We start from the raw sequence: 20,652 nt of genomic DNA, 5'->3' as shown, positions 1-20,652 counted from the left end.
AACACATATTTCATAAACAAAAATTAATGGGATAATTTCGTTTTATGAAATTATATTATAGAAAATATTTTATGTTGATGAAATAGAACATGAAACTTTTGTAATAAAAAATATGATTGATACATAAATATTTGTAACGATAATTGTTTTGTCGAAAATGAGCAGGAAAAAAAGTTAAAAAAAAAAAAATAATCTATGAAAAAAAAAAATAAATAAAAGGGAATGGATGAAAATTTTCTAGTGGTTTGCCGTTTTATTCTATCAAGCGTTTCATCGATATAATTTCATAAAGAGAATTTTATTACTTATCGTCGTGCATGCCTTAATTACATTTAAAACCCAGGAAACTAAATTGGGTATACATTATTTTACCCGGAAAAAAAACACAATAATTTCACTGAATCGTCATTGAAACGGGCGGTAATTTCAATGTTATATGTACCTAGAAAAAATAAAAATAATTTAACACATCGCCTGATAATAATTATTTTCTTTATCTGTTTTGTCTACTATGTTTTTTTTAGTTGTATCACTTTATAGTTATTACATTTTTTTACATGTAAAAAATAGACATTGTTGTCATAGTCACAGCAAGACCAATAAAAACTTGAACACAATTAATTTTTTGTGATAAATTTCCAGATGATTCTGACATTGATTTTGGTAACTCTTCATCAATTAATTCAGAGCTTTCGTTTTCAACTTGTTCAAACATAACATCTGGCTGAAAAACGAATTATTATTATTTATTTTTTTTTTAAATGAAAAATTAAATCAAACGTTTTAATATATTTTTTTATAAAAAGAAAAAAATTAATAAATTTACTGGGAAAGATGTAGCTAAATTTTCATCGTCGTTAAGAATTTTTTCCTCTTCGCTTTGATTTCTCTAAACAAAAAAAAACTTTAATAATTATAATATGTATATGATTAAAAAAAAAAAAAAGTTTAGGCTTATTATAAATAATTGAAAATAAAATAAAAATTACTTCTTCATCATCGTCAGATCTAGCAACACGTTTTTTTGGAATATCAAAATTTGAAAGTAATTTTGTATCATTTTTACAATGTTCAGAATATGTTTTTTCAAGGCTCAACTTAATGACTGATGAAAGTTCATCAATTATCTTTGTATCATTGAGTATTGAAGTAGATTCTGGACCTCTTAAAAATATTGGAATTGAATTTCCATGATGTGAACACATTCCCGATATCACAACAAGTGTTTCTCTCAGTGAAACCTATTTTTTTTTTTTAAATAAAAAATGAAATTTTAAAAGTTATATTATATATGAAAAATAAATAACTATATTTTAATTATAAAAACTAACATCTCGCTGAATAATTTCGGTGATATTAAATAATTCAGTGAATGGTAGAGCAGCAACGAGAATAAATCCATTTTCATTTGAAAATATTTGAAGATCTTTGAGTGTTTTTTCAAATAACTTAGAAGCACTTGGTGGATCATTCAAGATACTCCTCCGAGATCGGGATTTTTTTTTTGGAATCAAATCATTATTTAGAGAATCAAATAAATTTTTAAACCATGATGTTCTGATTCGCGAAAATATATTCATCATATCCCAAGCTTTGGTCGATTGAAAAGAAAAAAAAAAAAAAATACATAAGTAATTAATTATGAACGAGAAAAATTGTATTGTTTTTTTTTTTATTTTACTCACCTTCACGTCTTAATAATGCAGGGAAGGGTAAAATTAAGCCTGATTGATTATTAACATTTTTATAATGTGATAACTTTTTTTTTTCATCATTTACATTTTCACTGCCAATATCCAGTTTACCAAATGAATCAAAATTATCAAAAAAATCAATAATTTTAAAATTACCAGCAAATATTGTCGCTGAAAAATAAACAATAGGAAAAAAAATATTCCATAAAAATTTAGTTTTATTTACTTTTATCATACTTACCAGTATTCATTTTTTTTTCTGTTCGTGCCCAATTTAACAAGGCGCTTACATTTGATCTTATATTTTCTTCGCAATTACATTTTTTTACAGAATTATTCAGTCCTCCATGAATTCTACAACCCTAAAAATTACAAAACAAAAAACAAACATTAAAAGATTCTTAAAAAATATGTATTATGAATAGTAATGAAATTATAATAACCTGAACAGATCCGTGAATAAAAAATGGATATTTATCCTTGAAAATTTTCCAAAAATTTTCAGGCTCATCATCTTCAATCATCAAATGAATAACATTTTTCATTTTTCTTTCCAATTTTGTTATATTTTCTATTAACGAAACAACAACTGGTTCTTTAAATTCTACTGAAAAATTATTACCAATCAATTGTTTACTAATCAGTTTACTAGAAAATTTATCATCAGTTTTTTTCATGCTTTCATCAATTTTTGCCGTTGTATTGACATGTGGAATTTCTTTGAAATATATTTTATTTGTCTCATTTTTATCATAATAAATTCCATAACACGAAGAAATTACTTCAAGGACAATAAACAACCACCAGGTCTTCATTTTAATTGCTTCCTAAATAATATTGTAAAAATAAATTTATACATATATTTTTTTTTTTGTTTTGTTTTTTTTTTCCAAACATTAAAAAACACGTCATACACAAATTTACCCTGAAAATTTTTAATGTCCCAGACATATAATTGATGCTTAATAATTTAGAATAAGTAGACAGTTAAAAAGTCATTTTCATATATTACTATATATATATTTTTTTAAATCGATAATTTATAAGTTTGAAGTTGTACTAAAGTGTAATCATTAATTAAACAAGTTTGGCATTGAGCTACCCTTTTTTTTTTTAAATAAAAACACAATAATTAGAATTCAATCATGAAATTTGTATAAAAATTTAAAAAAAAAAAAAAAGAAACGTACGCTCAGAGGAAATGAAATATTATTTTAATAATTTTTTTTTCATTAACAAATAATAAAAAAAAAATAATTAATTTATTGATAAAAAGAAAATAAGTATATTGATTATGTTTTTAAACTAAAATAAATTTTTATTTTTTTTAATTAATGCAAATTCAAGGTAATGATAAAAAGCCACGCACAAGGTTTTACATTTATCATTTATATTAATGACATACGCTTAAATCAACAATAACCAAAAAAAAATAAAAAAAATAATTATAAAAATACCTTATTTCTTCCTTGATATAAATAAATAATACTTTCGTGTTTTAGAAGGCTGATTATTTTCAATATATAATTTAAATATATTTTTTTTTGTCTATTTGATATTAGTTTAAAATACTCAAACAAATTACGGCTATTTAATAATATAACTATCGTTTCTAGGACAACCAAACAAATGAATAAATTGAATTTTAAAAAAGAAAACAAAAATTTTATTTATCATTTTTATTTAGTGCAATAAAAAATTTCCGTCTAATGTAATTTCATGTTGATATACTTCATTTAATTGATAAAATATATTATATCGTTGGAGGACATGTGATTATTGAGTGACTTATAGTCGCATAATGTATTGTTGAGCTTTAAACAAATTTAATAATTAAAATACATTTCTAAATAACAAACTGACGTCAATATTTTGCAATTGACATATATATTTATGTGTTCATGAAATGTTCAAGTAATCTAGTCTATTTTTATATTCAAAATATAAAGTCAATAATTGTTTACTCAATTTAATGACTTTTCATGCTATAACAAAATAAAAATCTATTCAATGTTTACATTTTATTTAAATAATTAATCGTCAATAAATTACTACGTAATTGAATTAATTTTTTTTTTTTATACAACGGAAAATTGAGACAAAAAAAATTGCATTACAAAGGAAAGAAAAGAAAAAAAAACTTGACCATAACTTTTTTTAAAGTTGAAAAAAAATTGATGTAAATGAATTAATAATACAGTTATACCTTGAGTTTATACAAAATATTATAGATAAGAAAAAAAAAAAAACAACCAGGCTGATCCAGCTGAAAAACGTGTGGTCTTGGCATCAATACGACAAACAGCATTTCTTTTTATTAAATTTTTTTTTTTTTATAAATAATTAAACAAGATTATAGTCAGTAAAAAATAAACAAAAAGACATATAAGGCATACAGGAGGGTTTTGTACGCCCTCTTCAAGGCGCTACTACAAGAAAGTATTACGTCTGCGCGTATTTAAACAGTTTTATTCGTCCACGTTTGAATTCACCATGGTGAAGTTATAGAAGAGGGGAATTAAAATGGGGGATTATGATAGCACCTTGATAGCTCAGGTAAAAATATAGATGACAATTGAAAGAGGGGCTAGTCAGCAGATAGGCTGACTTAGCCGACAACAATAAAATATTGGAGTACAAGACTTCTGTTTGACTGATTTATCAAAGAAGCAGATGCCGAAAAAATCGCGCGGTGCGCGTGTTTACGTGCTTACATTATCAATAGTGATTAGTGATTTAAACCAGTGTTTTTTTAATTAAATAATATCTTTTATTTATATATTTATTGAAAATAAAAATCTTTGAAAATTCATTAAACAGATATACGCTGTTAAAATAAACATTTTTTTTTTTTTTTTTTTTTTTTTTGTGAACTTTTGTTGGATTAACAATAAGGCTTCAAGGTAAATTTTGGAAAAATTAAATATAACGATTTATTTTTTTTTTTTTTTTTTTGTAAAATTAACATTAAAAAAATTGGTGCTAATAATTTTTTTTTTCTTTCAATTTTCTTCAAACTAAAGATGATGAAAACAAAGAATCAAGGACTTGTGTCCGATCTTATGCCCAATATTCGGGTAATGCAAATGAGTGGACATTTCATGTTCAATTATTATAGTGAGGGAAAAAAATTTCTGCACAAAATTTGGTGTTGTGTAAGTAATGAAGAAAAGAATGTTTATTAATTTGATTTTTTTTTTTTTGTTTTTGAAAGGCAAAAAATATATTTGTAATTTTAAATTTTATGTCAAACAGATAAATTTATTTTTGGTCGTACTACAATTTGCCTTCTGTGGAATTAATTTGATAATGGAAAGTGATGATGTCGATGATTTGACTGCAAATACAATTACAATACTCTTTTTCCTTCATTCAATTGTTAAAATAATTTATTTTGCTGCACGAAGTAAATTATTTTATCGTACATTGGCTATATGGAATAATCCAAACAGTCATCCATTATTTGCTGAAAGTAATGCAAGATATCATTCAATTGCACTTACTAAAAATCGAAGATTATTATTTTTCATTGGTGCAGTAACTGTACTGTCAACACTTTGTTGGACTGGTATTACATTTGTTGGTGAATCAGTAAAAAGACGAATTGATCCAGATACAAATGAGACAATGATTATTCCGGTAATTTTTCATAAATCTATACATATAATATACTTTTCATTTCCAAATATTTACACTAAATAATAAATTTGAAATTTTAAATGAAATGTTTTTAAAATATTTTTTTTATTAATTTAACTATTCAATATTCATATATTTGTTTTTTATTCAACTATATTATCAAGATTCCAAGGCTGATGGTAAGATCATTTTATCCATTTGATGCAAGTCATGGTTTTCTTCATATTGCCATGCTTGCATTCCAATTTTACTGGCTCTTTATTTGCATGGTTGACGCAAATTCATTGGATGTATTGTTCTGTTCATGGCTATTATTTGCTTGTGAGCAACTTCAACATCTAAAAGCTATCATGAAACCACTCATGGAGCTCAGTGCAACACTTGACACAGTTGTACCAAATAGCAGTGAACTATTTAAAGTTAGTTGAATTTTATAAAAGAAAAAAAAAAAAAAAATAGTAAATGAATTCAAGGTCTTGTGAAGTTATTTAATATTTTTGAAATATTTTTACTAAGGCTGGAAGTGCTGATCATCTGCGAGATACAACTGGAACTGCTCCACCAGCAACACCAGCAAATGGTGATAATATGTTGGATTTAGATTTACGTGGTATTTACAGTAATCGTCAAGATTTCACAGCAACATTTCGACAAACAGCTGGAATGCAATATAATGGTGGTGTTGGTCCAAATGGTTTAACTAAAAAACAAGAAATGTTGGTCAGAAGTGCTATCAAATACTGGGTTGAACGTCACAAACACGTTGTCAGGTTAGTCATTATTAATTATATTTTCAATTAAAAAAATATATAATATTTTTCATGAATTACTTTTAACGTTTCAATATATCATGATTATTACCAGTCTATGTAATAAATTGGTTAAAAAAATTACCAAAAACTGGGTAGTGTACATAGAACAACCGGATTAGTGATTGATCGGATAAAAGTGGGCTAAATTAGAAACGATTAGAGAAAAAATTAAGTATATATGCAAAAAAAAGAAATGCGGAAAAAGTTAGAATAATATCGGAAATATCTCTTCTTCAATTTATTCCAACTTACTTTGCTTTACTCTTTTTTATTCTACTTTGTTTCGAATTTTCAGAATTCAAAAAAAAACTTGATAAGTTATAAAATACCAGAAAGATTATGTCCGTCTTATTGACGGTTTGAAAAAAGAAAAAAATAAACACAATAATATAATTTAAAAATAAATAATTCAAAAAACTCAAAAGATATCAATTGGAATTTTCATATAAAAATAAAATATTTGTGATCCTATACATGTATTTGAATGTATACATTTACAATAATAAAAATTTAAGATCTTATGACTTGTCAAGCAAAAAAAAAATAAAAAAATAAATATATTATAAAAAATAGTATACTATTAATTTAAATATACATAAAATATATATATAAACATTACTAAAATAATGCTAATGAACTTTTTTTTATTTTTTTAAATAAAACGAAAAACATTATCTTAAATCTACATTGTTATACTTGTCATCAAATTATCATGTTATATGGAAATGTATATACAATGAATAATTGATTAAGAGCGTTGAATGTTTTGACTTATTTATTTATCAAGGGCCAATCGAGTCGTCATGATAACACTATTAAAAACAAACTTTAGTCGTATGAAACCCATCAATTAGATCTATAAACGCAGGTCAATTTTTACAAACAATTTTATTTTTATCATTAACCAAAAAATACAAAAAAAAACATTTATTTTATTTTGTTTTTAGAATATTTTTATTTCTTGAGTAAGTTATTAACTTATTCCCCGAATTGCTTCATGCCTACATTAAATATAATAAGAAATTCATGAAACAGTTCAAATAAAATACAGTTAAAATTTTTTTTTTTAACTTTTTGTTCAACTGTACTATATACAATAATTGGTTCTCAAATTCGTAAAAAAATCCTGAAAAATGAAAAATATAATCAAAAATATCATAAAATACTAATAAATTATTGTTGGAAAAAAAAAATAAATATATATGCCAACTTTTTGGATTAAATATAATGTCTTGAAACATTATATTCAAGTTGAAAGACAATAACTAACGTTAGGTGGAAAAAGTATGAGCTATAACTCGTGTGTGCACTTTCTCACGGTATTGAAAAATTTATATCTTAAGAGTGCGATATTGACCGTTGCGAGGGACGTACCTTACGACCAGAGCAATCCACTAGGTTGTACATATATTATATTCAAACGTTTCGTATATTATATGACAGCATGTAAAGACACAAAAATAATAATAAAAAATAAAAAAATAACTCTTTTGGTACTTTTCTAGTATAATATATATTTTTCTTTGAGTTATGATGAGTTTTTTTTTATATTATTATTATTTTTGATCGATAAAAAAAAAGAAACTTTTTTAAATGAAATCAATGTATATATGAACATATGTTTTCTTGGCATAGCACAATACAATACTTTATGGAACTTTTAATATTTTTTCTATATTATATTCCGACAATGTGTATATAAAAAAAAAAAATAAAAGCAACGTGTTGTATCGATCTTTTTTTGCCAATTGCGCCGTACAATTTTTTTTCTTATACATATTTTTTTTTTTTCCTCGTTTCAATTTTTATATTGAAATATATAGAAAATTATTTTATCAATGATATGTAAATTTTTGTACGAATATCAAATGAAAAAATTGTACAACTTTTTCCTTAGTAGCCGCATGAAAAATATATAATTTAGATATGTGTAAAAAATTTATCAATGTTTAATGATTAACAAATTTGATTTAAAAAAATAAACAGGTTTAGCACTCAATACATTTTAAAAAAAGTTATCATAAATATTTAAATAAATGAATGAAAATTATAATGTTTAATGCCAGGCTAAATTTACTTATAACAAAATATAATTATTTTTATATTTTTACTTTTTTTTTTTAGACTTGTCACAGCAATTGGAGATGCTTATGGTGTTGCTCTTCTATTACACATGTTGGTAACAACAATTACACTAACTCTTCTCGCTTATCAAGCCACAAAGGTACAAAAAAAAAATAATAATTATCATTTTCAACCAGTTGAATAAAATAGAAATGAAGTGATTGAATTTATGTTTACTTAAATTTATAGGTAAACGGAATAAATGTTTATGCTGCAACGACAATTGGATATTTATTGTATGCATTAGGTCAAGTATTTTTATTCTGCATATTTGGAAACCGTCTTATTGAAGAAGTAAGCATTCATCAAAATGTCATTAAAAATCTGAAAAAATTGAAACAATAAAATAATTAAATTTGCAAGATATCATAAAAAAAATATTGAATCATGAAAATATTTTTCAAGTAAATATTTTACAAACTTGTAAATATTTATTTACAGAGTTCATCGGTTATGGAGGCAGCTTACTCGTGTCATTGGTATGATGGCTCAGAAGAAGCTAAAACATTCGTGCAAATTGTTTGTCAACAATGTCAAAAAGCAATGTCTATATCAGGAGCAAAGTTTTTTACAGTTTCTTTAGATCTGTTTGCATCGGTAAGTTAGAAAATTCAAATATATTTTCTTATATTTTCAATATGGTGAAAAGTTATTTAAAAAGTTAAATACATGCATGATTTAACATTATTTAAAAATTCAAATTAATACACAAAAAAGTATTAATTAATTTATAAAAAAATATTTTTTTTCTTAATTTTATAACTTGGTTTAATAATATCCATAATTTTTTTTTTTATAAAATTAACTAGGTACTTGGAGCTGTTGTAACTTATTTCATGGTGTTGGTACAACTTAAATAAATTGCTAAAAATAATTATAAAAAAAAATTTATTTTTATGAAAAAATATGGAAGTCAAGGAAACAACTGGAAAAGAAAAAAAAAAAAACAATATATCTATATTTTCTATATTTGACCCAACAACAACAACTCTTTTTATCTGTTATTAAAATTAAATTTCCCGAAAACTTGATTATATTTTATACATTAGACTGAAAGAGTATTAAATTATTGATTGGGGTGGAACAGGAGGGTCAAAATAGAAAAAAAAAAAAAATTAATCCTGTAAACACTCTATTTTCATTGTTTATTTATTTATTTATTTTAAATTATAATTTTCATTATTAGTTACAATTAATAACTTATTAATCATTTGTCATTATTATTTTTATATTCAAATATCAATTTTTTCTCCAATTTTATTATTTTATTTTTTCATTTATTATGTTGTGAAAAAGAAGAAAAAAAAAAAAAAGAAAAAAAAAATAATAATTAAAAATGAGTGAGTGTGTTTTTATTAAATTATTTAAACTTATGAATTTTTAAGTAACACTGAGTTTTTCCCGTAATATTGCACATAACGATTGAATGAAAAAATAAATAAATAAATAAATTTATGTATTGGGGAAAATAATACGCTAATGCTATATATATACTTTTATTGTAGCTTTAAGAAAAGGTTCATTGACAGAAAGCTGAAAAAATCATTGTTTGAGTGAAAAAATTGAAATATTCAAAATAATTTTTTTTTTTTTTTTCAATGTTAAATATAATAGCAATTTACAATTTTTAAATGCAATTTTCTGTTATAGATTATTTAAACTATAACTGTAAATATAAACATTAAATAAAATTAAAAAAAAGATAATAATTAAAAAAGAACAAGAATTAATAGTCCAGTAAATAGGTAAACCATAAAATAAACTTAAATAATAAATGGTAAAAGAGAAATGATGGAAACAAAAAACAGAAACTAGCAATTAAGAATTAACCTTTAATTAATTAAGTATTTTACTTTTATTTTTTGATTTCATCACACTGAGTATATTTATTAAAATGTATGTCTGTATATTTATTGCTGTAATACCAATATTCTTGTAAAAGAATTTTAAAAAAGGACAATTTTATAAGTAAATAAACAAAATATTTGTGGAAATATGTCAATTTTATTTTATGCATTTTATTTTTTTAACATTGTTTTTCCTTTTCCAAAAACATATCAAACCTTTTAAAAATATATATACATATATGTCCATAAATTTTAAAATAAAAAAATAATTATTTTTATTGTTAAAATTCATTGTTTATGCAACCTCTGAATATAGACAACTTAAATATTAGATACTTTATAAGGCATAAATTAATATATCGTTTTTTCAAATATAGAATTTCAACATATACACGCAATATAAATTGTGCCGATCGTTAAGAATGTTTATTAGAAATTATTAAAAACTTTGGAAACTTTTAATTATTTACCATTATAAGACATTATCACTCTATTAAACGCCCTACATTTTAAAACATCCCTATATCGATTTCAGACCATAAGAGCTTGCTTTATAGTTTTATCCTTATAAAAATTTCATAGTCATAGAAAAAAAAAAAAAATCTATTAATTAATTAACGATACAAAATAAGTCAAGCTAATAAAAAAGCAAAAAAAAAAACAAGTATACAACATTTAATGACAATTGTAGAGTTGAAAAAAATAAAGTTTAAAAAAGAAAAAAAGATAAAAAAATAATTTAACGATAAAAACCGCAAGTATTTTTTTTTATTAAATTGATGCAAATGAGTGCATACATGATCACATGTTTATTGAAAAATAATAATAAACAAGAAATAATAATGATAATAATAATAACACCGATAAAATATAGTGGAAAAAGAAGAGAAATTAAACGCAAGCGCAGAAGTGTTACACAACATCCAAGACTGGGTTGAGTTTCGATCGGCTCGGGTGGGACGCATACACCAGGCTATGACTATACCCCCAGAGAGCAAAAGGATAAAATATATATAAAAGATAACAAAAAAAATAATAAAAAAAAATATAAAATTTTTAACGAACAGAGTAAAACAGTACGCGAGGCCGTACTGGTCGCCCGCGTGTTTGGCGATGCGTTACACACTTGACATTAATATATTATTATTTATTATTTATATTGGTTTATCGTGACAAATAATTGACCACCAAAAACCATGGTGTGGTCACCCAGCGTAGACTGGATTTTTGAACTTTATACTGAGACAATCGTGAAGGAGTGAAAAAAAATAATAATTTAACAAAAATTGAAAAAAAAAAAAAATATGAAAGTTCATTTATAAAAGTAAAAATAAATTTGGATTAAAATAATAAAAATTTTTTTTTTTTTTTTTCAATAAATTATGAAATCATTTGATTTATTTAAGAATAATATTCTTGACAATACCTGAAGCAATATTTTGCGATTTAACAATCAAGAAGTTAATAATAATAATAGTAATAATAATAATGATAATAATAATTGTTAATGTTATGAACATATTTTTTAAATATATAAAATAATTAAAATTATAAAAATTGTGACAATTGAAGAATACAATAAGTGATTATTAATAAACTGTTGATCAATAAAAGTAAAAAAAAAAAAGTTGACTGTTAAATTGTTAATTATTGTTAAACATATACAACGAATAGAAAATATTAGAAAAATATTTAAAATATTTAAAAAAAAAAAAAAAGCAATTTAATTGTTTTGTCAATTATTTGGGATTAATAAAATCGACAAAATAGGTACAAAGGTTATAAGCGGCAGGAGGAGGCGAAGCCTCTTGCCGCACAGACAAGGACGTAAGTAAAATATTTATTAATAATTAATAATTATAAAAATGATTATTCGTATACAAATCGTTATTTTTTTACTCCAACAATTTTCTATTTTTAATATCAATTAAATTTTTCCTAACAAATTTGTAAATATATGAAAGAAAATTATTAACAATAAAAAAATGAATACATATATTAAAAGTCATTTTAAATGTTATTTATTTGTTTATGAATTTATTTATATTTTTATTTGATTATTTAATTAATTAAAATTTTTATTTATTTAAAATTATTCAAAATTTAGAATTAAAAAAAATATATATGCAGAAAATAAATGACAGCTAAAATGACACTAGAAACTTGATATGATACTCATGTTGATATAGTCATTGTTGTAACTACTACCAGATGGTTGTTGAATATCGAATTTCACTTATCAACAGTTTATAACTACATATAGAAAATTTATTAACACAAAAGCAATTATTGCATCGATATTTTAACTAATTGATCATTGACAGTAACTATTTAAACTTGAAAATGAAAAAAAAAAAAAAAACAAGTCAGCTATAATCCAAAAACGAACATGCAAATTTTCGAGCAAAATACGTCGATTCATATTTTTTCCTCAAGTATCCTTTTTGCCCCATTGGCCTTAAAAAAAAAAAAAAAAAACAACACACACACACACACACACACACACACACACACACACACACACACACACACACACACACACACACACAAATAAAATTTTAGATAAATAAAGAATAAATTAACCAAATAAAAATAGGAAAAATACATGCAAATTAATTAAATGATGAAAAAAAAATATTTTTCTAGGTGAAAAGTTCAACTGAATATTGAGTGATTTAAATTGAATGTGAAATTAGTTTTTAAGTAAACTAATAATTTTTTTTTCTATTTATTTATATACTTTGATGGTTTTTTTTTATATAGGAATACAAAAGAGATATCTTTAATTAACTAATTTAAAATAACAGTCAAGTCAAATATTGATTTTGTTTTTTTTTTTTTAATCGAGTCAAGTATTTGCGCAATAAAATAGAATAAACTATTCAACCTGCTTCTTATTTAAAATTTGAAAAATGTTTTCAACAAAAAATTTTAAATTTTCAAATAATACGTCTATTCTAAAGTAAAGTGGACAAATCTAGTGGTGGTTTGTTCGTATTAACTCAGTACTTTTGTGCTTTTATACACTCAAATAAAAGTGCCACTCAACTATAGTAGACATCAAAAGAAGAACCTTAACAAACGACTAAAAAATAAGCTTCTATTTTTAAATTAAAAATGAATTTTAAATATCAAATATCTGTCAAAATAATTAGTTTATTTTTTCATTTAAATTTTATGAAAATTAGTAATTTTTTTGTATGTATCGATTCATATTGAGAATACGTAACGAGACAACAAAAAACACAAGAAAATTATTATTATTTATCTGAAAATGTTGCTCTTATTGACGAGTAATTATAAAATTATCATTTTGTTTTTTATTACTTTCATCGTTTATAAGCGAATGAATATTTTTACTTTTTATTTAAATTATATTCTTCATTTTACATATAAAATTATGTAAATATGTAATAATATAAAAAAATCTATGTAAAATTATTTTTACATAAAAAATTTACCTCAGAAAAAAAAAAAAATGTTCAATGCTTGAAAAATTTTTCAATCATACTTGAAAAATATTGAGAAATAGAAAAAAAATGCAATATGCAATATGCCTATACATGGAAAATAGATATTTGAATGAAAATTTGAAGATAGGAAAAATACATCAGTTGAGGATTCTGAGAGAATCCTCGTCACGCAGGAACCAAGATGAATATATTATGGAGGGGATAAAAGTTGAAACGATATTTTATTGTGGTAAATCAGTCATTCCTCAAAACTAGCACGCACTCAAATAATGTTAACGTTATATTATAAAACACTTTTAATAATTATTAATTTATTTAAAAATCAAAATTATATAATCATAAAAATTAAAACTTTGTTATTAAATTTTGTCATAACTTTGTTAATTATATTAAATTATTATAAGATAGTCAGTTTTGATATTAAAAGTTTAATAAATTTTCCGCTTCACCACAAGTTTAACTCTGTTATATTATTATTAAATTAATTTTCATGGATACCAGTGAACGTCATAATTTATCTGAAATATCTTTGAAAAAAAAATTTTATTTAGGTAAAATTTTAGAAATAAAACCATACAATTTAATTTTTGTAATTTAATAATTCCATTTTTTTTTTCTACTTTTGTTGTTAAGTGATAAAATATTTAGTTTATCAGTTTTTATTACATCAATGTAATTTTATTTTTCGAAATTGATATAAAAAAAAACTTTTAATCTTTATCTTTTATTTTCAGATCTCGATTTAGATTATTTGGAGAGACGAGCAGGTGTTACGATAACCAATGACAATGGTGATAGTGGTACGAAAGAGGAAGAAAGTCCAGCAGATAGTCTTGATCGAGTAAAGGTTGTTTTTCTTGGTGCTCCGGCTGTTGGAAAGTCCAGTATTATCAGGGTGAGTCAATATTTATAATAAAAAAAAAAAATATACGATAAACAAATATTAAAAAATATTTTATTATTTTTATTCATGAAATAAATGAGCTTGATGAATATTTAATAATTTATTAAATATTCATCAAACTCACTTATCTATCGTTATGACGATAAAATTTTTTTCCAAATAATCATTATAAAACAATAGAAAAATTTTTTTGATTAAATAAAATAATGAATTATGAATGACATAAAACTATTGGTTATAAATAATAGACAGAAAATGATAAATTTTAAACTTTACATGGTATAATTCACATGATAGTTCTATATTATGAGTTTTTATATATTATAATTTTTTTTTTTTCCAACCGAAATACTCATTTCCGTAAAACGGGTTAACTTCCGTTTATTTCCGATATCGTTTCCGTTTATTGGAATTTCAGTTGAAAATTTTAATCGTTTTTCTTCTATTCAATCTAAGAACTATTTATCAAAACCAATAATTATTAAGTTTCAAATTTTTCCAAACAATAAAAATATCTTAAGCTTTAACATAATTTTACTCTATAATTTTATATATCCATTTATTTGTGCTTAATTTTAATTACCCATTAATAAACTGTGTATTTAATATTATTTATAAAAATTGTAATAATTATGATTATTTGTTTTTCTCCTTCATTCCAGCAATTTGTATGGAGTGAATTTTTTGATGAATATAAACCAACTGAAAGACGTGAAACATTTTATCCAAGTGTTGTACTTGCTGATCGTCTTTATGAATTAAAAATTACTGATTTACCAACAATCCCATATTTTCCAGTGAATACACATTTGGAATGGGCTGATTTTCGTTACTATGGTTTAAGAAGTGCGACAGCATATGTGCTAGTATTTGATCTCAGCAATCAAGACACATTTCAGGTAAATTATTTATTAATTATATAATAGTTGTTAAAAATATAAAAATTTCATATTATTTTTCCTATCAGAAGTTTATTTTACAATACCACTCAATTTATATAGTATCGATTAAAATTAAATAAAACGGAGAAAATTTTTCATGTTTTATCAGAAAAAAAATTATATTATTATTATCATTTTTATTACAATGTGATATTTAAACACAAAAAGTAAAAAAAAAAAAGTGACTAAATAAAACTTGAATAAAAAAAAATTGGTATAAATTCGATCAAAAATATATTCCACTTTTGTTGTCATGACATTGTATATTATTTAAAGTGAATTGAACAATGTATATTCGTTGAAATACTTTTTACTGGAAAATGACAAAAGGTTCACTCAAACCACTAGGAATAATGCCAACAATTAATTTATTTATGCATGAAAAAATTCTACAAAAAAATATAAAAATAAAAAAATACTTTTTAATATTCAATTCAATAACTTACATGATAATAATTATTTATGAATTTGAAACAACATATCAAAATTTTGTCAGAAGTATAAATTTATATATAAAAATGTAAATGATCTGAAACTACAAATATCCCCGTATAAACAAGTTTTGAAAAGAATAATCATGATAATAATAATATAAAAATTTAAATTTAGGACACAAAAATGGAAAAGTTTTGTTAAATAAAGTATTGTGCATGTATTTGTATTGCATATATGATTTTATAAAATCTGGTGTCATAGTATAAGCTTTCACGTTCATGTTAGACTTACCTTTAATCCAGGAAAAAAGTGGAAAAGTAGAAACTTTATACATGTATGAATGTGTATATATATTCATATATACATATAATTCACAATTTATTTTAATTTTAATTTTTCATCTATATAAAGCATAAAATTTTATTTTCTAAAATGTATATATATCATATTGTAGCATACTTTATATTTTGGATTTAAAGTATATGATTAAATATTTTACAAAAAAAAAAACATTGTTATATATGTATACAAGTGACAAAATATTACATTAATAAATCTATACGAAAGTTGTAAGAGTTGTCAATTGTCATCATGTCATTTCATTGACTGAACGGTTTTGTTTATTTTTTTCTCTTGATAACAAAGTTAGACCCAAATGTTTTTTTTATTCTATTTAACTCAGGAACAAAAATTATTAAATAACATGAACAATAAGCTTAATTTTTTGTTTATTCCTTGAGAAATAATACTCAATAATTTTACTTGACAAAAAATTTAAGAATTACTTGTTTCAGTAGTACAAGTCAAGCAGTGTCAGACTTAAATTGTATTTTTCAATTTTACGTTATGTCATTATTAATTTTCATTTAAATACCCTATATTTTTTCATTTGCAAACAACGTATAAATTGAATTATAAATTAATAATAATACTAATAATGAATTTTCATATTTGTTCAGTATATAAGGACACTGAGAGAACAAATATACGAGGCACGAGATATGCGAGGTGTTCCATTGTTGGTTGTTGGAAATAAACAGGATAAGCTTTCAACATTGGTTGCATCAAGTACAAGATATCGTGATATTGTTAATCTTGTGAGAAAACATTGGAGATGTGGATATGTTGAATGTAGTGCAAGATTCAATTGTCGTGTTGTACAGGTATATAAATTTTAAAGATATAAAATATTTTTAAAAAGTTTAAATTATTATATAAAAGTTTAAAAAAACTTTTTGACACACGGAGAGAAATCCGCAGCAAATATTACTGTAGTGGTATCGTAAAAATCATAGCTGACGTCATTAAAGCGACTAATTCCCACTTATTATAATGATTATTATTATATTTCATCTCAATTTTTTACTGTAGTCTACCGGAATTTTTGGAAGTCTCGAGTTAATGGTATACTTTATGCCAGAAATTACTGTAGTGTACAGCAGGTTTTCCCGCCAGATGACACGAATATTTATTGGAAATCAAGTGTGTTCCTAACCTCTTCTAAAAAAGTTTATTTTTTCACCGTATTTTTATTTAATTCATGAATTTAAATAAAAATACGGTGAAACACATGAAAATTATAAAATGGTTTATTTTTTTAAAATTAATAAACACGTTACATTTTTATTCTGATGTTTAAATATAATAAGGTTTTATTTAATTTTTTGTGACGTTTTTTTGTTTTGTTTTGATTAAAATTACTGTAGTGTAGTAGGAAATTCTAGTCGATCCTGGTGGCCTCCCCACGCAACTTCTCAATTTCCAGTAGACTACAGTAAAATTTGTTTGATACTCTACAGCATTAGGTGTGTTCGTTCACTATTCACACCGAGCGTATGCACGGAGCGTATGCAAGGAAGCGCTAGAGTTTTGCGGTCATTTGAAGAAACTTTAGTAACTAAAATTTACTAAAACATTCGTTATTTTCAGTCATTGTGTTTATTTAGTTAATTTAATAATTTTTTCTCAGACGCAAGAACAAATTACCAATTAATAATAATGAAAGAGAGCGAAAGAACTGGAAAAAACGAATAGCAATAAATAAATAGTAAATTTTAGTTACTACAGTTTCTTCAAATGACCGCAAAACGCTAGCGCTTCCTTGCATACGCTCCGTGCATACGCTCGGTGTGAAAAGTGAACGAACACACCTCTTATTTGCTGCGGATTTCTCTCCGTGCACTTAAGTACATAGAAAATATAAAGAAAAATACGCAAAAAATACAAGGTTATTTGCAGACAGTAATTCGAGTTTTTTTTTTTGGCAAAAATCAATTGTGGAGAAATATTTTTACTTTTACGATAAAATTTTCCGAGAATGACAGTGAATTTTCCCGGGATTATTCCGGGATTATGTATATGTATATATTATTTTCTAAACATGTGTTTACTCAGGAGCATGAAAAATTTGCAATATATACATTGTTTACATAGCTTTTCGAGAACCCACTGTACCGCATTTATACGCATGGTAAAGTTGCTCATTTTAACTTTAATTATCTCGTAAAATATATTAGTCAGATTATCTTCAAATTTTAACATTATATATAATTGTTAATAATTATTTTAAAAAGCTATGAAAAAGTTTGAAAGATTATTTTATCAAAACAAAGTTGCATTTTTTATGTTGATGTTGCTCGAATTCCTCGACATTCTAAAAATAATATATATTCTCTAAACACCCGAAATAAAATTTTCGAGATCCTGACAGGCTCTGGCAATGTCTGAACTGCTTCTATCAATCTCTGAGTTAATTTTGAGAGTTGAAACGTTTCTGAATGCGAGTCCAAGTTTTTATTCAAATAATGATCGTCTTTAATTGTCTTCAAAAAATGGTAAACACATAATATATTACACCTTGCTCTTCCAGAGATGGCAATCGCCTCTAAAACTCTGCTAGTCTGCTAACGAGTCATCTCAGAAAAAGTAGGGTCTCTGTTATAATCTTTGTTATCGGGTCATTTCAGATAGAATCACCGCTCTGCAGAGCGATCCCTTTCTTTTTTTTTCTTTTTGTTGTATTATAAACATAAATTTTTATATGAATACCGAGAATTCAAAAGAAATTCCTGACTCTCAAGAATATTACAAACTCGTTTTGAAAATTTTAAACTTTTAATTTAATTCAACTACAATAGCTTCGTAAACATAACAAAAGAGTTTCTTCGAATTGTATATTAATTATTAATAAATGCACCTTAAAAATATTTATTCATGAAAAAAATATTACAAGAAAAATAGTGATTTATTTTTCTAAAGATAAGCCTTACGGCTAAAATGCATTATCAGTATGAAAATAAATAACAATTATAAAATACGACTTGATACTTTTAATAAATAATTATATGAATTTTCAGGTATTTCGTGAATTAATGAAAAATATACAATCAGTAGAAGGAAGATCATTATCACCAACAGCTACACAATCACAACCACTTCGTTCTCATTCTCGTGATAACAACGATAAATGTGTACTTCTTTGACAACAAAAAACTCCATCAGAACCATCAAACTTATCAAGTCTCATTAAAATATTCAAAACGAAGGACGAAAAAACTCTTGATAATCTTCAATGCCAAAGCAATTCATAAATATTTTTTTTTATTTTACAATTTCATTTTTTAGTTTACTTGTTATTGATTTTTCTATATAAGTATATAGATGCCAATGGAATTTTACAGGCATATAAAAAAAATGTTAAAAAAAATATATAATTACAAGTTCAATTGTTGTATAAAATATTCAATTCGTAGAACGTACACGTGAAAATTGTTCAAAAATAATAATAATAACAATAGTTAAGTGAAACGATATTGAGCATAATTATTGAAAATAGAAAAAAGTTGTTAAAAAAAAAATTTAATCTGAAATTTTGGCTTGTATATTTGTCGCGATAAAAACTGCCTTTAAAAAATGAAAATTTTTTATATTTTATATTTGTTGCACTATTGAATAACTATTATTATTTATAAAAAAAAATAGGAATGTATACACTATTGTAAACAACTCCTAAAAATGACAAAAGTTTTTAATCATAACTGCTATATTATCCTGATGTTATAAAGTTGATTAATAAATTAATAAAAAAAATTAAAAACAAATAAACGCAAATAAAAGAATATCAATTGACGTAATAAAAAAACTCAATTTGGTATTTATTTTAAAGTTTTTTCAGCATTCCCAGTTAATTATATTTTCGCTAAAAACTTTTTAGATATAAGAAAAAATAAAATAAAATAAAATGTTTCAATATATAAAAACAAATTTTTTTAAAAGTTTCCAATACCACGAAAGTAATACAAAAGTGAGTTATAAAAATAATTATTTATATTTATTTTATTTTGAAAAATGAATAGAAAAAGTTGAGAAAAATTCAAGGAATACTAAGTAAAAGAATAAATTGAAATGAAGCACTCAAAGAAAAAATTCTATCATACTATATGATTGTGTTTGTAAAATTTGATCCCAATGTGGTACAACAATATCAAGAAAAATAAATGTCAACAAGATATATACAAAGATTTGTCAGGGCATAACTTGTGTATATATATATATTAATAAAGCACAAGAAAAAAATTCAAAAGATGGAATAATAATGTGTCGTGATGTAATTCCAAATTATCTATCAGCATAATCTGACATTTCTGCAGCTTCCCCAATTACATGCCCCATGGTATTTTAATATATCATATATACTTCTAATTTCATAACATTACGTTCTGCGCTAATATCTGTCATCAATGACTCATCATAAATACTATACATATGGCACTTTTGACAAAGG

At 23.7% G+C, this 20,652-nt stretch overlaps 3 protein-coding genes across 4 annotated transcripts; 2 read left to right on the top strand and 1 right to left on the bottom strand.

The window, feature by feature from the left end:
• Positions 1-478: 478 nt before the first annotated feature.
• Positions 479-3,302, bottom strand: LOC122851870. Of its 2 annotated transcripts, XM_044151360.1 has the most exons (8): positions 3,152-3,302; positions 2,138-2,521; positions 1,936-2,056; positions 1,686-1,865; positions 1,332-1,591; positions 990-1,241; positions 827-889; positions 479-724 (listed from the first exon to the last, which is right to left on the bottom strand). In XM_044151360.1, the coding sequence occupies exons 2-8, from the start codon at positions 2,507-2,509 to the stop codon at positions 554-556; spliced, it is 1,419 nt and encodes a 472-aa protein (XP_044007295.1). In that variant the 5' UTR covers positions 2,510-2,521; positions 3,152-3,302; the 3' UTR covers positions 479-553. The 2 variants fall into 2 exon arrangements, with proteins under 2 accessions (XP_044007295.1, XP_044007296.1); XM_044151361.1 differs by lacking the exon at positions 479-724 and having other exon boundaries at positions 827-904.
• Positions 3,303-4,107: 805 nt separating this feature from the next.
• On the top strand, positions 4,108-10,271 carry LOC122851869 (odorant receptor coreceptor). The gene is made up of 9 exons (XM_044151359.1): positions 4,108-4,597; positions 4,718-4,849; positions 4,950-5,333; positions 5,498-5,752; positions 5,850-6,103; positions 8,270-8,369; positions 8,459-8,563; positions 8,711-8,866; positions 9,079-10,271. Exons 2-9 carry the CDS (start codon positions 4,718-4,720, stop codon positions 9,127-9,129), a joined length of 1,437 nt encoding a protein of 478 aa, XP_044007294.1. The 5' UTR covers positions 4,108-4,597; the 3' UTR covers positions 9,130-10,271.
• Positions 10,272-10,958: 687 nt separating this feature from the next.
• LOC122850843 (ras-like protein family member 10B) lies at positions 10,959-19,902 on the top strand. The gene is made up of 5 exons (XM_044149904.1): positions 10,959-11,049; positions 14,324-14,484; positions 15,156-15,392; positions 16,829-17,032; positions 19,226-19,902. The coding sequence occupies exons 1-5, from the start codon at positions 10,959-10,961 to the stop codon at positions 19,349-19,351; spliced, it is 819 nt and encodes a 272-aa protein (XP_044005839.1). The 3' UTR covers positions 19,352-19,902.
• Positions 19,903-20,652: the final 750 nt, after the last annotated feature.

This window comes from Aphidius gifuensis, linkage group LG3 (assembly GCF_014905175.1).
Source record: "Aphidius gifuensis isolate YNYX2018 linkage group LG3, ASM1490517v1, whole genome shotgun sequence".
NCBI classification, from domain to species: Eukaryota; Metazoa; Arthropoda; class Insecta; order Hymenoptera; family Braconidae; genus Aphidius; species Aphidius gifuensis.
The sequence above is the reverse complement of the archived record's forward strand: the minus strand, read 5'-3'. Positions and strand labels throughout refer to the sequence as shown.

Bases quoted from the DNA above. Each gene is read 5' to 3' on its own strand.
- LOC122851870 (XM_044151360.1), bottom strand. From the start codon at position 2,509: ATGAAGACCTGGTGGTTGTTTATTGTCCTTGAAGTAATTTCTTCGTGT. The intron at 1,242-1,331 runs GTTAGTTTTTAT...AAAAAAAAATAG, and splicing joins CCGAAATTATTCAGCGAGAT to GTTTCACTGAGAGAAACACT. The intron at 890-989 runs GTAATTTTTATT...TTTTTTGTTTAG, and splicing joins GATCTGACGATGATGAAGAA to AGAAATCAAAGCGAAGAGGA.
- LOC122851869 (XM_044151359.1), top strand. From the start codon at position 4,718: ATGATGAAAACAAAGAATCAAGGACTTGTGTCCGATCTTATGCCCAAT. The intron at 6,104-8,269 runs GTTAGTCATTAT...TTTTTTTTTTAG, and splicing joins CGTCACAAACACGTTGTCAG to ACTTGTCACAGCAATTGGAG. The intron at 8,370-8,458 runs GTACAAAAAAAA...TTAAATTTATAG, and splicing joins TCGCTTATCAAGCCACAAAG to GTAAACGGAATAAATGTTTA.
- LOC122850843 (XM_044149904.1), top strand. From the start codon at position 10,959: ATGATAATAATAATAACACCGATAAAATATAGTGGAAAAAGAAGAGAA. The intron at 11,050-14,323 runs GTTGAGTTTCGA...TTTTATTTTCAG, and splicing joins TACACAACATCCAAGACTGG to ATCTCGATTTAGATTATTTG. The intron at 14,485-15,155 runs GTGAGTCAATAT...CCTTCATTCCAG, and splicing joins GAAAGTCCAGTATTATCAGG to CAATTTGTATGGAGTGAATT.